The sequence below is a fragment of the Capra hircus genome, chromosome 1, assembly GCF_001704415.2.
Source record: "Capra hircus breed San Clemente chromosome 1, ASM170441v1, whole genome shotgun sequence".
NCBI lineage: Eukaryota > Metazoa > Chordata > Mammalia > Artiodactyla > Bovidae > Capra > Capra hircus.
Window position 1 is genome coordinate 95824966 of NC_030808.1, and position 17261 is coordinate 95842226.

General features: G+C 39.6%; 1 protein-coding gene across 6 annotated transcripts in view; it reads left to right on the plus strand.

Annotated features, from left to right (window-relative positions):
* TNIK (TRAF2 and NCK interacting kinase) overlaps positions 1-17261 on the plus strand; it is a 396955-nt gene that overhangs the window by 243757 nt on the left and 135937 nt on the right. For all 6 annotated transcript variants that reach the window (XM_013964598.2, XM_005675313.3, XM_013964609.2 and 3 more), the window contains exons 4-5: positions 1068-1193; positions 16635-16745. In XM_013964598.2, the coding sequence (XP_013820052.1) occupies positions 1068-1193; positions 16635-16745 (237 nt within the window). The remainder of the gene's footprint in view (positions 1-1067; positions 1194-16634; positions 16746-17261) is intronic.

Here is a 17261-nt window from a genome sequence, read left to right on the forward strand (position 1 = left end):
GTTAAACTCAATCAGGAATAATGAGTAGAAATTATGTGAAGAGAAAGGGGAAAGAAGACACTTATGGGAGGCTACAGAAGGGCCCAGCATTGTTGAGACTGAGTAGCTGGAGGAGGCAAGAATACAGACAGGGACACTCTGTGAGTGTTCTTTCAGGTAATGGTGATGTAAAATCTTACACTCCGAGATTCTTGCTGTTGCATCTAAAACAAACTTCCTGGGCTCAGAAATTTTTCTACCAACCTCAAAAATAAAATGCTACTTAAAAGTCCAATTGATGTGTACACATCAAAATAAAATTACAGGAGAACACGCACACCCTTCATTAGTGATGCCACGTCTTCTAAAAATAGGCTCACGTTAGTGGACTCCGAATTGAAACTCAAAATGAATGAAGTCTGAATCCTGAAACTTACTCTGTCGGGGGGTTCTTTCTTTTCACATCCATGGCACTACCACATGTCCCCTTTCTTTTCATGTGTGCTTTCCTGAAGGTGAGATGGGTACTCCTGCTTTGTGAACATCCTCAGATCGAGAGAACTTACCCTTGCTTCCTTTCCCATCTGACTTTCATAATCTTCCACTGGGGACTTCAATAAAAGGAGACTTCAAAGAAAATGAACCTAACAAAATTTAAATTGAAGAGCCTGTATTTTTTTCTTTCTTTTCACTTTTCTTAGTCTTCCTTGAACCAAGTATGATCAATGATAGGTACTTGATGGACAAATTTCCCAGAGGCCTAGAATGAGGTTTATCTCAATAGCAAGTCTGCCCTGATCTCTTCCAGGTGAAAAGATGAGGAATTTTTTTTTTTATTATTATCGGGTTGCATACTGTATTGGTTTGCACTACAAACAGAAGACCTCTTTCAACTGCCCATGTGTTGTCTTGTAAATTCTTCCTTTGTAGTCAAGAGACAAAGTCAAGTAGTATGATAATAATGCTTGTTTGCTACCACAGAAGAAAAAACTCAAATTTTTGCATAGTTGATATAGATGGTTATGAAAAATAGAATCCTACTAAAGACAGTGGATTTTCATGACAGAATATTTATGGTTCTAACACAGGATGAAGAGGAAGAAATCAAACAAGAAATTAACATGTTGAAGAAATACTCTCATCACCGGAATATAGCTACATACTATGGTGCTTTTATCAAAAAGAACCCACCAGGCATGGATGACCAACTTTGGGTATGTAGGACTGTCCACATTTGCTTTTCTTACTTAAAAAACCACCAAGACTGAATGTTTCATTTCTCTATCCTAATTACTGAGTTTGAGTAGGTACTTGTCCTTTATTCCATAATTTCCATAACATTGTGTTTGCAACGTTTTCTTTCATTTCCTTGAATACCTGTCTGTCTTCTATCACTTCATGTGGACCATCTCTAAAGCTAGTTGTTAAGTTCTCTTTTTCCCCACAACATGACTACCTTTATTGAATTTTTATTATACTTTAGGTACCATGCTATATTATAATATATATGTGTATACACACACGCAAATATATATATATATGTTTACATTTATTTATTTGCTGTGCCGCATGGCTTGCAGGATCTCAGTTCCCCAGCCAGGGCCTGACCTGAGCCTTGGCATTGAAAGCACTGAGTCCTAACTCCTGCACTGCCAGGGAATACCCACCGCATTATTTTCTTTTTATGAATTCTATCATTTATTCCAGCTCTTGGAGGTAGACATTATTATCTTCATTTTGAGGGGTGAAAAAACCTGTATTTTTGCTTAACCACTTGATGACAAGGAATTTAGTAGCCTTTAAAGATGAAGAGTTTTTATAAATCAGTAAGAAAATACGTGAAATGATTAACAGAAAGACTGAGTTAAGATAAGGCAGCAATTAAAAATAAGAAATATCAACTACCAATAAAGATGTTTTTAAAGTATAATCTTACTAACAGTATAAATACAAAAGAAAACAAGAATTAGATACCACTTCTTATCCAGTAGACTGGCAAAGGTGTTTTTTTTTTTTTTAAATGATATACTCAGGATAGACAGTCACATCCTCTGCTTATAGAAATGAATGTTGGTACAACTTTACTTAAGGACAGTTGGAAAACACACACACACACAGAGATATATCTTTATCTATATTTAATCTCCCAAGGGAAATGCCTTACTTTTGACTCAATATTTTCACATACAGGAATGTATCCTAAATTTAACTACATCAAAATATATCTATTATAGATGCTAACCAATAGGGAATCACTTAAATAAATCCATTAGGGGACAATACTCAACCAGTTAAAATGATGTAGATCTATGTTTACAAATGGATGAACATGAACAATTATAGTAAGGATATTTTAGAGCCTTTTTAGAGGCTATGATTAGATATAGCACATTTTCATTTTTTTTCCAAAAAAAGAAAGAAAAAGGACCAATATGTACACATATATTACGATGGGGATGTCTAGAATAGTGAGCACCAATAACATTGAAGATGTTTGTTTCTGGGTAGTAATTTCAGTAATTTAATTTCTGAAACTTTTTTCCAATGTCTTTTAAAAATATGTGTATTTATTTATTTTTAGTTGTGCTGGTTCTTCATTGCTATGCAGGCTTTTCTCTAGTTGCAGTGAGCAGGGGCCGCTCTCTCGCTGTGTGTGAGGACTTCCTGTTGTGGCTTTTCTTGTTGCGGAGCACGGGCTTCAGAGCACTTGGGCTCGGTAGCTGAGGCTCCCAGGCTCTGGAACACAGGCTCAATAGTTGTGGCACTCGAGCTTAATTACTCTAAGGCACGTGGGATCTTCTCGGTCAGGGACTGAAGCCTTGTCTCCTGCCTTGTCAGGTGGATTCCCCACCACTGAGCCACCATGTCATTTTTAATTGCTTCTCATTGGGTTATCTTTGCTCCTTACAAAGACAAGTTCTGAGGACAAGGAACGTATCTTTTGCATCTCAGTGTCTTAAACACCAGGAAGGGGCTGGGCATGTGATGCTGACAAAAGAGTTGTTTTATGAATGAAAGCAATATTATTGGTACACACTTGGTTGCTATTATTTTTATTGGTTCAAACTGATAATTGCTACAGGTACTTTTGAAAGTTCAGCTTCCCTGTGGCCTATAGGTTCAGGAGGATGTGATGAGATGGCATGAGTGTGAATATCTCTGTGTTCCCATAGGACTTCTGTACTGCCAAGAATCTAGCGTTTTAGCAAGGACTCCTGCCGTGCCATAAGCTGCAGCAGATGACAGGAGGAGAATGATAGCTGTTTTGATACTGTCTGCAGAGGCATTTTTTAGTTTGGTCAGAGCTATGGCTTCAGATTAAAAGAAAGTGTTAATATAGCTTTGGAATCACCTCCAGTTTATCACCTGAGGTAGCACCACTATTTCCAGATGAGTCACACCTAGCTGTTAACATCACTCCTTTTGTGAGATGGGCCAGACCAGGTAGTTTTCTTATTAGGCTGAGCTATTAATATTAAAATTTGGACATATATATTGTAAAGCATTGGTTGAGGAAGGCGAGGAGTGGTCAAACAGGTCAAACTTTTTTTCTAAAAGCTGAGATTTTTTAAGCTGGAAAAAAAAAATTAGCTGTCATTTATTTTATGGATCCCAGTGAAGCTAATTTCTTTCTCAGAGCCTCCGAGCACATTAATGGATGGACACAGAATAAGAATGCAGACATCCTGAAATATGACCATGTAGCTTGGCCTGAAGTTCTGTGAAAGACATTGGAAGTTGTTGTTTTAAATGAGCAAAATTTGCAGTCCGTTTTCAGATTGGCAGTGGGAGGTATGCAGCAAGCCTGTTTGCATCTGCAGGGTACCAACAGGAGGTTTGATGCTCTAGAAATGAGTCACTGCTTGCCAGTTCTCACCCTGGCCCATTGCTCTTGTCGTAGAGATGGCTGTGGTGGCTGGGAACCAGGAGCTTGCGTGCGTATGTGTTCATCTGTTCACCCACTCATTCATTCATCCAACAAATACATACCAAGCACTTGTTAGGCATGAGGCACTCTTCTAGACACTTAAGATAAGAAACATCAGTGAACGAAACTGATGGAAGCCCCTAGTTGCACGCAGTGTACATGCTTGCTACAGACCACAATCGTATTAAGTCAGAAAACTGTTCGAAAAGCTGAAAGTGCATATGCCTAGAAGAGCAGGGAAAGGCTAATGAGGATGCAGGTAGGGGCTGCAGTGGCCAGGGGAACCCCCTTGTGAATAACTTTGAGCACTCCAGGCCTGGTGTTTTCAGGATTATCGACAAGGCCAATGTGACCAAAAGATGTGGGAGATGGGGCCAGATCAGGCAAGGGCTTACAGGGCATTGGCAGGATGTCGGCTTTCCCTCCGAGTGAGGTGGGAGCCACTCAAGGGTTTTGAAGGGGGTGGGGGAAAGAATCTGACTCACAGAGTGAAGGAGTCCCTCTGGGTGCTGGGTTGAGAGTAGGCCAGATAGGGGCCAGAGGAGAAGCAGGAAGGACCAGGAAGGAAACTGTTGGAGCAAGCCAGTCCCCTTCCTGAAGTTCACAAAAGGGCATTTGTAAGTAGTGATCATGGGCCACGTGGGGAGGACCCCTGCCTTCACATTCCATTTTTCCCACTTGCAATCAGATGCTGTTTCAGGCCTCACATCCTGCTTGGAAGCAGGGGACCCCCTGCCCCTTTGTCAGATGCCCTTTTTGTGCCCTTGCAGAGGACTGTTCTGACCATCCCCACTAGCTAGTCCATCAGCTTCTGTGTCACTGAGGATGAAAATACAAAGCTATGAAATATCTCATAGGTACAAGAGCATCATTTCTTTTTATAGTTGTTCGATTTGATAAGAAATTCCCTGGTGGCTCAGATAGTAAAGCGTCTACCTGCAGTGTGGGAGACCCGAGTTCAATCCCTGGCTTGGGAAGATCCCCTGGAGAAGGAATGGCAACCCACTCCAGTACCCTTGCCTGGAAAATCCAATGGACAGAGGAGCCTGCTAGGCTACAGTCCATGGGGTCGCAAAGAGTCAGACGCGACTGAGCAACATCACTTTCTTTCTTTGTAGAAAATTAAAGGCAGAACAGAAACATAACAGTTGGGAAATTAGTACCAGATCACAATATTGATGCAAACTTGATGATAGAATATAATAGTGTGTACTGGGTCCAAGGCCTCTGACTCGTCAAACCACAGGCATTCTGTGTTAACAACAATGGCAAGTAATATTTATCACCTGCTTAACATTTGCAGTCATATATTTGTTTGCATTGTCATATTATTTCACTATATCTTCATAACTACTCTACAAATTAAATATTCTCATTATCCCCACTTTATTACAGATGAGGAAATTAGGCTCGGAGAACTTAAGAAGTTTGCTTGAGGATTCACAGCTACTGGGTGATGAAGCCAGTGTGTTAGCTAACCTCAAGCTGCCTGATGCTAGAATCAAACCCTGCATTCTTCTCCTTTTATTTGTGAAAAATAGTTTCAGAAGTTGCAAAAAATAGGTCAAAGGTTGGTGTTCCAAGTAGGACTGAAGCTTTGTGTTTAAACCTGTATTTTGGCAGGGGCCTGCACCCCATAGCGTCCAGGATCTTAGCCCTCTGCAGTGGGATTATGGGGTCTTAACCACCGGGACCGCCAGGGAAGTCCCTAAACAAATTTATTTTTGAGTTCACTATTCATTTCCATTCGTGAAAATTTTCAGTTTCCCCAGCTTTTCGAGAGGATAGCGAGACCTGTTAGCTGGTGCTACAAAGATGGTATTTCTTAAGTCTTAGAAATATACTTTGAAAAGTACATTAAACCCTTTGGGAGTGTTTTAGCAAATAATTGCAAAGGTCACAGAGAGTTGACTCTTTGGGTTAATGGCATTCTTTTAGGATTACATTTCTTTAAAAATATTATTATGGATTAAATAGAGACAGAGCCTGTAGCAACCAAGAGTAGCCCTCTAACATTTATTCCCAGTTTTCAGACCACAGGAACTATTCCCCAGGTATTTCTTGTGCTGTGGCTGGAGGCCAGAAGTTTGCACATATGCCACCAGCCAATATAAGTGCTATTTTAGGTGTCTGATTGAATTATAATCTGTGTGAATTCTATCAGTCTTGTCACAGAGATAAACTCTTGTTTAGTCCCAGCTCTTTGTGGAATTACAACTACTTCTGATAATGGCCAAGTAATTCTCCCTTATCAACTGCTCAGGGCCTGATCCGGAAATCAAAAAAGGGAGCTCTTTCAATAAAGATTCCAATCTCTCCGAAACAAGGCGCCCTGACACACAACATGGCCATCTCATTCTGTTCCGTCTCAGCAAAGAGAGGCCCTCCACTTTGCTGCGTGCCCTTCAGACACTGGGAGTGACAAGGCCTGTCTATTAAACGGGCGAATTTCCTCAAGTTAGAAAGCAAAATCACACATATTTTGCCATCTCTTTTGATACCACCACAACAATCACAGGGCTAGAATATCTTATAAAAGGAAATAAATTTGATTAGATTCCAAAATGTAGGTTGGTCTAGTAAGATGGTGGCTCAAGTGGTGAAGAATTCTCCTGCCAATGCAGGAGACACAGGTTCAGTCCCTGGGTTGAGAAGATCCCCTGGAGAAGGAAATGGCAACCCACTCCAGTATTCTTGCCTGGAGAATTCCATGGACAGAGCCTGGCAGATACAGTCTATGGCGTCGCAGAGTCAGATTCGACTGAGTGACTGAGGACACATGTAAATAAAACTAAATTCTTATTACTAAAGAATTCCCTTCCTTCGTATTTTCAACCTAGGTTATTTGTCTAAAGAAGTAACTGAGTCTTATTATTTGTGAGTGGAAAATTTTAAGACCAAGTAAATAGTAGGAAGAGTGATTGTACACTGTTTCCCAGTCTTGGAGCTGCCCCACTGCATGAGCTATAGACACAGAATGTAAGTTACTTAAATACAAACACAGAGCTAAAGTTACACCTGATTTAATATTGTGCAACTGAGCTTGAGTTCAGCTTTAATAGAGCCATTTTTATGAATTAATGGGTGATTAAGTGACAAGAGTGTGAAAATGACTTCTTTTTTTATTCTAATGAATTTCATTTGAACTGTGCCTAAACTGCTTTTTACCTTAGCAAAAGGTAGACTTGATGTACGCCCAAAGTTACTATCTCTGCTCAGCAACCATCCTCTGCTAAGCTTCCTTTTGGGCTTCCCAGGTAAAGAATCCACCTGCCAATGCAGGAGACATAAAAGACTAGGGTTCCATCCCTGGGTCAGGAAGATCCCTTGGAGGAGGGCATAGCAATCTGGAGAATCTCATGGACCAGAGGAGCCTGGCAGGTTATGGTCTATAGGCCCCCAAAGAGTTGGACACATACTACTGAATCAACTTTGCAGAAAGTTACTCTGTTAATGGTCTACATAACCCTCTGGTTCCTAGTCTAGATTAATTTTGAGTCAACGGCAATATTCCTATTTGCATTACACTTCTCAGAATTCTCAACTACCAAGTTTCTTAGTCGTGAGTCCTAAGTCTTCTAAAGCCAGTGTTGTTTTTTCCTTTTTCTGTTGTTAACTTTTCTGAAAACTTGTTCCCCTGTCACTACCCGTAAATTCTTTCTAAGAGGGAGACTTGTAAATTTCATATAACCTTTGAGGTTAGTCTCTGATTTGATCCAAGGCTCAAATGGACATGTTATGATTTATCTCTAATAGGATATACCCTTCAGAAGATCTTGCGTGCTTTCTGAGAAATTTGAGCACCAGATACCAAATCCAGGAGGCAGCTAACTTCTCTTTCCTTGAATGCTACCATGCTAACTCTGAGACGGCTCTCTCCTTAGACATGGGCGACCACAGAGCATTTCTAGCTGTCAATTGGGCAGGTTTCTTGTTGCTAAGAAAACGAGCTGGCTTAGTACATTCAAACTCTGATTGTTATTCTCAAAATACATATCCAGAAACTTTATTGACAAAATCTGAGATTTCACATCATTGGGGCTCATCTTTTTATCTTTGGAACACTTAGAATATGTAGTTATACGCATTCTCTTTTCGAGTCTAAAAATTTAATTCAGAAGCCAAAGGAGTTTTTGTTTCCCCAAATACATGCTGGTTTAAAAATAAATGCAAAAACCTGTTTAGGTTTCTCAGTTGGTTTCCCAATTTGAAATTGCCAACAGTTTTGCTGTTGCTTTACGGCAAAACAGTTTGCTTTACCTTTCCATCAGTTGATTGAAGTGATAAATGTAAACCCAGCAATTGTTGTACCTCTGTACACACATTTTTTTTTTTTTTAATTGTGCAACTTAAACTCCCTTTGGCAAATGAAGCTGCATTCTGTAACAAAGTACTGAGTTTGGGTTTTATTTACACCTTCGTAACTCGTGCAGATGGGATCTGTGGCTGTTCCCAGCTACACATGATACAAATATCCTGTGCCTTGCTGATGTTTCTGGACCTTCAAGGTCAGTAGGGCTGATCCTTTGCAGACTTTTGAATTCTTAGAAATTTATCTTCCTTCCCTTTTCTTAGATTGTCTGTGCAATCGCTTGGTGCAGTTGTTGTTTAGTTACTGAGTCGTGTCCGACTCTTTTGTGACCCTATGGACTGTAGCCTGCCAGGCTCCTCTGTCCATGGGATTTCCCAGGCAGGAATACTGAAATGGGTCGCCATTTGTTTCTCCAGGGGATCTTCCCAATCCAGGGACCGAACCCAGGTCAGGTCTCTTGCATCTCCTTCATTGGTAGGTGGATTCTTTACCACTGAGCCACCAGGGAGGCCCTTGGTGCAGACTTCCTTCACTTTAGGCAGACCTTCATCCCCTTGCCCCTTCCTCTTCCTGTCCTCTCTCTCATCTCCTCTTTTACTATAAAAGGGAAGGAATCTGTTAGTGGTCGTTCTTCTTGTGGGTGACTGACTAGTGACATTTGGGTTAATATGTTGCTGTCAAGGCAGTCTGGGCTAGTCCACAGTTTTAAAATAGCTTAAAACTTTGTTTCTTGTTAGCGAGTAAGTTAATACCTTTGGGACCCCAGAAATCATCCTAAGCCTCTTAGGCTGGTTCTGAGAATAGACCTTTTAAAATTCTTTCAGAGGTGACTACGGTTGGAAAGGGCAAGTTAAAAGTGACCACATCTGCTGATTCCAAACCCACACCCCTCCCAGTTAGGGGGTGACCTCAGGGAGGGCTGAGATAGTGCTTCGGACACCCCGTCTGAGATCCGCTGAGGCCAGAGAACCTTGACTTCTGTACTGTCCTGAAGGAGGAAGAATGAACAGGAGGGCATTAAAAGAAAACAACCTCCTTATCCCACAAGCTCTAAGAGAAAACCTCCTGCTCATCAGACCAAAAAAAAAAAAAGTGATAAACAACCATGCAAATTGTGAAATATGCTAGAACTCTTTGTTTTAAAATTTTTATCATTTTAGTTCACATAGAAATAGCTTCCCACGTTCAACAACCCAAGCAACCTTTTCCCTAATAACTGGGTTGCACTATACACACTGTGCTGCTTTTTAAATATCTTCTCCTTGACACGGTTCCAGGTACGGCCCCGGCCCAGCCCCCATCGTGCTTGAGCGCAGTTCTGTGTTCACCTTCAACTTAACCTTCCTCCTGTCTTCCCAAGTGACATGCATGTGTATTTTCATTTTCTGACCCAGTTATGTAGGTGATAGTGAGTGAGAATTTCAAATATAAGATTCTTTTTAAACGTCTCCCACCGTCTTCCAACCTGCCAAATAAAAAGCTCCAGTGTCCTGGGATGCACCTACGTGTCTTCTTGCTGTGTGATACAAGCTTGAAGAAAAAGAGTTGCGTCCTTGGTCCTCGTTCATTAATAGAAGTTTTAGAAGCACACGTGCCCAGTGGCCTTTATAGGTGTCCTTTTAGCCATTTCCTAACCATCCAAGTGAAGTGGATCTTGGGAAGCTATTAATGCTGTCTTCCAAGCTGGAATTTTTTTTTTTTTTAATAAAGGCAAACAGACCAAAGAATGGATGAATAATAGAATCTGAGAATTCTGGCTACCAGAAGCTTTATATTATGTAAGACAGTGTTCACATCAACTATGTAAGGCTGATGCTTTTGTTTTAATAGTGATGGTGGCAGAGTGCTGAACCCAGTGAAGTTAGGGAACATGCCCAAGGTCATATAGCTAGTAACTGAGAAAGTATGATGCTTTCAACCCGCTATATTTGCTTAATGAGTATATATACCATGAATAAGGCTGGGGACCAAAACTAAGCTTCTTTTCCAAATAAATAAAGAAAAGGGAATTGAGGGGAAGCAAAATGAATGAAACAGTAAGTGCAAACCACTCAGCCCAGTGCCTGGCACATGGTAGATTCTCAGTAAATGTTAGCAAGTATTGTTGCCCCAGTGTCAACTCTTTGAGGACTTCCTTTCAGGGAAAATATTAATGATGCATTATTTCTTGCTTTGCAAGATGTGAAGTTATTGACTTATCGCTGCTGGGCTTGGCATGTTGAGCCCTGTTTCTGTTTATTAATGTGATGAGGTTACTTGTGGTGAAGGAGGGTCCCCACTGTGCAGTGGCAGTGATTATCAGTGTTGCTGTGAGGCTGCAGGAACCGACTGCTAGCAAATGCTGGTTTCTTTTTTTCTCTCTCTTTTTTTTTAAAAAAGAAAAAATCCCATTACATAATTTAACAATCATTTTGTTCCATAGTGAGTTGAAAAGAACTTAGCAGCCTTCAGCTGGAGCTGAATGGAGAAGCAAATTATAGAAATCACTGACATTAGTGCCTGGCTAGCACGGGATTGTTTCCTACTGAATATTTGAAAGTATTCTATCCAATCTAATTTTGAAAGACTGGAGTCAGTGGGCTTCCACTGCTTTCCTTGGGAAGTGTAATTATGTGGCCTAATAGAGCTCAACGCTGGGGCATTTTCTCCAGCAGATGCAGGAGCAGTGGATGCACTTGTAGGGGGTATGGTCACTTGCTTTTCAAAATGGGATTTGGAAAAGGAACACAAACATGTTTTGCTCTCTAGAAGAAAATGTTCTCTCTCTACCCAAGTGTGTTTCTTTGGTCCATCCTGCTGCTGTTGAAACACAGTTTACACAAATAGAATTTTCTTTAACTTTGTATTTATAGAGAATCCCCCAAATACGCAAAAATGGACAGAACAGTATCAGTTCAGTTCAGTTCAGTTCAGTCCAGTTGCTCAGTCGTGTCCGACTCTTTGCGACCCCATGAATTGCAGCACGCCAGGCCTCCCTGTCCATCACCATCTCCCGGAGTTCACTCAGACTCACGTCCATCGAGTCCGTGATGCCATCCAGCCATCTCATCCTCTGTCGTCCCCTTCTCCTCCTGCCCCCAATCCCTCCCAGCATCAGAGTCTTTTCCAATGAGTCAGCTCTTCGCATGACGTGGCCAAAGTACTGGAGTTTCAGCTTTAGCATCAGTCCTTCCAAAGAAATCCCAGGGCTGATCTCCTTCAGAATGGACTGGTTGGATCTCCTTGCAGTCCAAGGGACTCTCAAGAGTCTTCTCCAACACCACAGTTCAAAAGCATCAATTCTTCGGCGCTCAGCTTTCTTCACAGTCCAACTCTCACATCCATACATGACTACTCTCACATCCATAGCCTTGACTAGAGAACAGTATAATGTGCCCCAAACTAGCCCCAACAATCGTCAACCAGTTGTCAATCCTGCCCCATCTATACATTCATCTACTTCCTCCCTTCTGTTATTTTGAAACAAATTTCATCTTTTCTAAAAAAAGAAAAAGTCTGGTAAAATGCACATAGCCTGAAAGTTGCCATTTTAATAATTTTAAGGTATATAACAGTGAGATTAAGCACCCAATGTTGTGCAGCCATCACTCCTGTCGAGTTCCAGAACTTTCTTATCACCCCAGAAAGAAGCTTTCTACCCCTTAAGCTGCAACTCCCATTCTTCCCTCCCCCTGAAAAACCACTAATCTGCTTTCATTCTCTGCGGATTTGCCAATTCTGGATATTTCATGTAAGTGGATTATACAACATATAGCTTTCTTCTTCTGGCTTCTTTCAGGTATTAATATCATGATGTTTTCAAGATTCATCCACATTGTATCATGCATCAGTACTTCATTCCTTTTCATATCTGAATAATACTCTATTGTATGGATACACTATATTTTATTTACTCATCTGTGATGATAGACAGTTTGGTTATTTCCACATTTTGTATATTGTGAACAGTGCTGCTTTGATCATTCATATGCAAGTTTTTGTTTAAAAACATGTTTTCAATTTTGAGGGGTAGGTATATATCTAGAAGTGAAATTGCTAGGTCATATGCTATTTCTTTTATATATATATATATATACACACACACCATATACCATATATGTATATATATATATATATACACACTATATATATGTATACCAGATATATATATACCATATATATATATATACCGTATATATATATATACACCATATATATATACGGTACTTCTAACTTACTGAGGAACCATCTAACTGTTTGCCACAGTTTACATTCTCTCCAACCATGTAGGAGCGTTCTGATTTCTTCACATTCTTGCCAACACATTATTTTCAGTTTTACTTTTTTTTAAATTTAAATTATATTCATCCTAAAGGGTGTGACGTGGTATCTCATTGTGGTTTTGACTTGCATTTTCCTAAAGACTGTTGACATTGAGCATCTTTCCATGTGATTGTTAGTCGTTTGTCTATCTTCTTTGGAGAAATGCCTATTCAGGTGTTTCACCCCTTTTTCAGTTGTGTTGTTTATATTTTTCTCGTTGAGTTATAAGTGTTCTTTATAGATTCTGGATGCTAGACCCTTATTGGATATGTGATTTGCACATGTTTTGTCTATTCTGTGAGCTGTCATTTCACCCTCTTGATAATGTCTTTTGATGCACAAGATTTTTAATGTTGATGAAATCCAGTTTCTCTCCTTTTCCTTATTTTTATTCTTGTTGGTTGTGCTTTTAGTGTCAAAGTTAAGAAACCATTGCCAAGTCCATGGTGGTGGAAATTTACCCCTTGTTCTCTCCTAAGAGTCTTACAGTTCTAGTTCTTATATTTACATCGTTGATTCATTCTGAGATAATTTTTTATATGTGATATGAGGTAAGGATTCAACATTATTCTTTTACATGTGGATATCCAGTTGACCCAGCCTCATTTGTAGAAAAGACTCTCATCATATCATTTTATCCTAAGTATTGATACTTCAGGGATGCTTCTCTAAAATATGATCATTTTTTCACATAACCACAATACTATTATCACCCTTAAAAAATGTCAACCACATTTCCTTGATGTCAGCAAATATCTAGACTGTAGATTGTTCTCAAAAATTTCAACAGCTTTTTAAAAAAATGTTAGTGTCCAGATAAGTCGCATTCACTGCAGTTTGTTAGTAGACCATTTTAAATGTTATTAAACTTACAGATTTCCCTTCCATCTCTTCTTCTTCCGTTATATATATTTGTTGAAGCGAATGGGCCATTTACTCTTTGGCGTTTTTTATCCTAGGTTTTATTGATTGTATCCCCATCATGTAACGTGTTTGCTCCTCAGTCCTCTTAATTTCCTATAAACTGGTAGCTGGAACTAGATGCTTAATCAGATTTAGTTTGGGGTTTTTGTTTTGCTTTGTTTTAGGCACGATTACTCCTTAGGTGATGTTGTGTTACCCTAATCAAGAGATAAATCTTAGCTGGTTATTTTCTTTTTATGCGAGCAGCCATTGATGATTGGTGCTTAAATCCACTAATTTATCAGAGGTTGTGAAATAGTGATATTCTAATTCCATTATGTCCTTTTCATTTATCAGATGAAATATTGTTTTTGTGAAGAAAAGTTTTAGCTCTTTTATTATGTAATCATGGTAGTAAAACTTGTAAAAGAAAGGCAGTGTAAATTCTTGATTTTTTTTCCCTTTATTTACCAGTTTAAGTATAAGAAATTGGTTCTTCAGTTTCTTCGAACAGTGCCAGTTATATTCTTTTTGAGAGGATGTTTTTATTAATGCATTTACTTAAGCATATTCCGTGTGTTTCAAGACATTGCAGTTATTTTTATTTTTAAAAGGTTTTATTTATTTATTTTAATTGGAGGCTAATTACTTTACAGTATTGTAGTGGTTTTTGCCATACATTGACATGAATCAGCCATGGGTGTACATGTGTTTCCTATCCTGAACCGCCGCCCCCCAGCCTCCCTCCCCATCCCATCCCTCAGGGTCATCCCAGTGCACCAGCCCTGAGCACCCTGTCTCATGCATCAAACCTGGACTGATGATCTGTTTCTCATAGGATAGTATACACATTTCAATGTTCTTCTCTCAAATCATCCCAACCTCGCCATCTCCCACAGAGTCCGAAAGACTGTTCTTTACATCTGTGTTTCTTTTGCTGTCTCGCATACAGGGTTATCGTTACCATCTTTCTAAATTCTATATATATGCATTAGTATACTGTATTGGTGATTTTCTTTCTGATTTACTCTATATAATAGGCTTGAGGTTTATCCACCTCATGAGAACTGATTCAAATGCATCTTTTTGATGCCTGAGTAATATTCCATTGTGTATACATACCACAACTTTCTTATCCATTTGTCTGCTGATGGACATCTAGGTTGTTTCCATGTCCTGGCTATTGTAAACAGTGCTGCGATGAACACTGGTGTACACGTGTCTCTTTCTATTCTGGTTTCCTTGGTGTGTATGCCCAGCAGTGGGATTGCTGGGTCGTATGGTAGTTCCATTTCCAGTTTTTTAAGGAATCTCCACACTGTTTCCATAGTGGCTGTACTGGTTTGCATTCCCACCAACAGTGTAAGAGGGTTCCCTTTTCTCAGCACCCTCTCCAGCATTTATTGTTTGTAGACTTTTTGATATCAACCATTCTGACTGGTGTGAGATGGTACCTCATTGTGGTTTTGATTTGCATTTCTCTGATAATGAGTGATGTTGAGCATCTTTTCATGTGTTTGTTAGCCATCTGTATGTCTTCTTTGGAAAAATGTCTGTTTAGTTCTTTGGCCCATTTTTTGATGGGGTCGTTTATTTTTCTGGAATTGAGCTGCATGAGCTGCTTTTATATTTTTGAGATTAATTCTTTGTCAGTTGCTTCTGATTCTCAGATTATCCCATTTTGGCCATTGAGACCTCTTAAAGTTGACTCTTTGATCTTTTCTAGCATGATCTTATAGTCTTTCATAGCTTCCTGGCTCTCATATATGATAATTTTACAGGTTTTTGCAGGGGCTGAAGCATGCTCTTGTGTGGCACTTTTCAAATTTATTTACAAGAGCCCTTGATCGATCTGTGTACTTTCACCAGCTCTCTGGAGAAGAGTGGAGAGTTTTGTTATGCTTTATAAAATCATAAGAAGACAAATCAGAATGACATTGGAAACTCATTCAGAAAACTAATTTTATGAGTTTTTAAAATAATTTTTTTAGTTTCACCTAGGCATTTAGGGGAAAAAAGATAATGTTCTTTCTGCCCAGAGATTTTTTGCAGCCTGATGGGTTATCCTTTAGGACCTGGTGACATGGTGCTGATGTTAGGAATGCACATTTGGACAAAGCCAAAATCATCAATGTGATTTCATTATGTCTCTGTTTTAGTTCTGTTTCTAGCGTCAAATCAGAGACTGATTGCTAGTCATCCTAAACTCTTTTCTTATAATTATGTTTAAAGGTACCTAATAAGTTGACTTTTGCTGAAGACTTTTGAAGAAGAGGGAGAATGTATGGAAATGGATGTGTTTTTCTAAATGTAGAAAATGAATGTAAAAGCAGATGGATTGCTTTTTTTCTTCTAGTCTCTACTTCACCATTAAGTAAGGGAGATGTTTATTTTCTGCCTATTTTATAAAGTTGCTGAGTCCTGTAATGAGTTTATATTTATAGAGAACTTGGAGCTTTCTGGATGAAAGGTGCTAAATTAGGGCTTATTGTTTAGTGAATTTATCTGATATGTCCAGCCTCTTGGGAACATTTGCTGAAGTTAATTAAAAGCAGATAGTCCTCACTCTGACAGCTTACAGTGCCACTTACAAACCAATAACATAAACAATGTGCGCTTCTATTGTTCTGGCTTGGGATTGCCTAGACAACCACAGCTCTTTCAGAGGGGGATGAGCCTACTTCTGTAGGAAAGATGGGCTTGACCGCTAAGTAAAACCACAAGGATGGTCTCAATTCCATCTGAACCAACCTAGCTGCCCTCATTTAAAACACACACTTAGAATATGGAGATTTCCCTCAATTTCCAGTTGTAATTTTCAGATTGGAAAATTAAAAATAATCTTTCCAGGACTTCCCTGGTGGTCCAGTGGTTAAGAGTTTACCTTCCAGTACAGGGGATGAGGCTTCAATCCCTGGTCAGGGAGCTAAGATCCCGCATGTCTCAAGGCCAAACAAATACAGCATTAAAAAAAGAAGCAATATTTGTAACAAAATTCAATAAAAGCTCTAAAAATGGTCCACATCAAAAAAAATCTATCATTTGGGGGAAAAATAAAGATAAAAATCTGTTTTATATGTCATTTTATGATCACTTTCTCTTTGCAGAAATGGCATTCCAAAGCAACCAACTGGATACCTTATACTTTCTTAACACAGTGGAAGTCTTGAAGTATAATTATAATAATGGCCTATTTGCTTCCTTTGCCAGTTGGTGATGGAGTTTTGTGGTGCAGGCTCTGTCACTGACCTGATCAAGAACACAAAAGGTAACACGTTGAAGGAGGAGTGGATTGCGTACATCTGCAGGGAGATCTTACGAGTAAGTGACAACATGGGAAACCTTGGGAGGTATTGAACTTTACACTGACTTTCCACTAATTCGTTCCATAATCCATGTCGGAAACCTCCTTAGAGCTTTATTCTAACAGTGATGGTGGCAGTGGTATGTGTTGTGGTCTGCTGTTATGAAGGGAGAGCCATTCTGAATAGGCTTCCCGGGTGGCTCAGTGGTAAAGAATCTGCCTGACAATGCAGGAGACACAGGTTCGATCCCTAGGTCAGGAAGATCCCCTGGAGGAGAAAATGGCAACCCACTCCAGTATTCTTGCTGGGAGAATCCCATGGACAGAGGAGCCTGACGGGCTACAGTCCATAGGGTCACCAAGAGTCACATACAACTGAGCAAAAAAACTGAACAAATAAAAACAACTGAAAAGGCATGTGCACTCTCATTGGAAGGGTTAGTTGGGTGATTTCCCTTAACCTGGGATTCATTTCCTATGGAGTTTCCAGTTGGAATTCTGATTTTAGATCACAGAGATAGTTTTCCACTTAG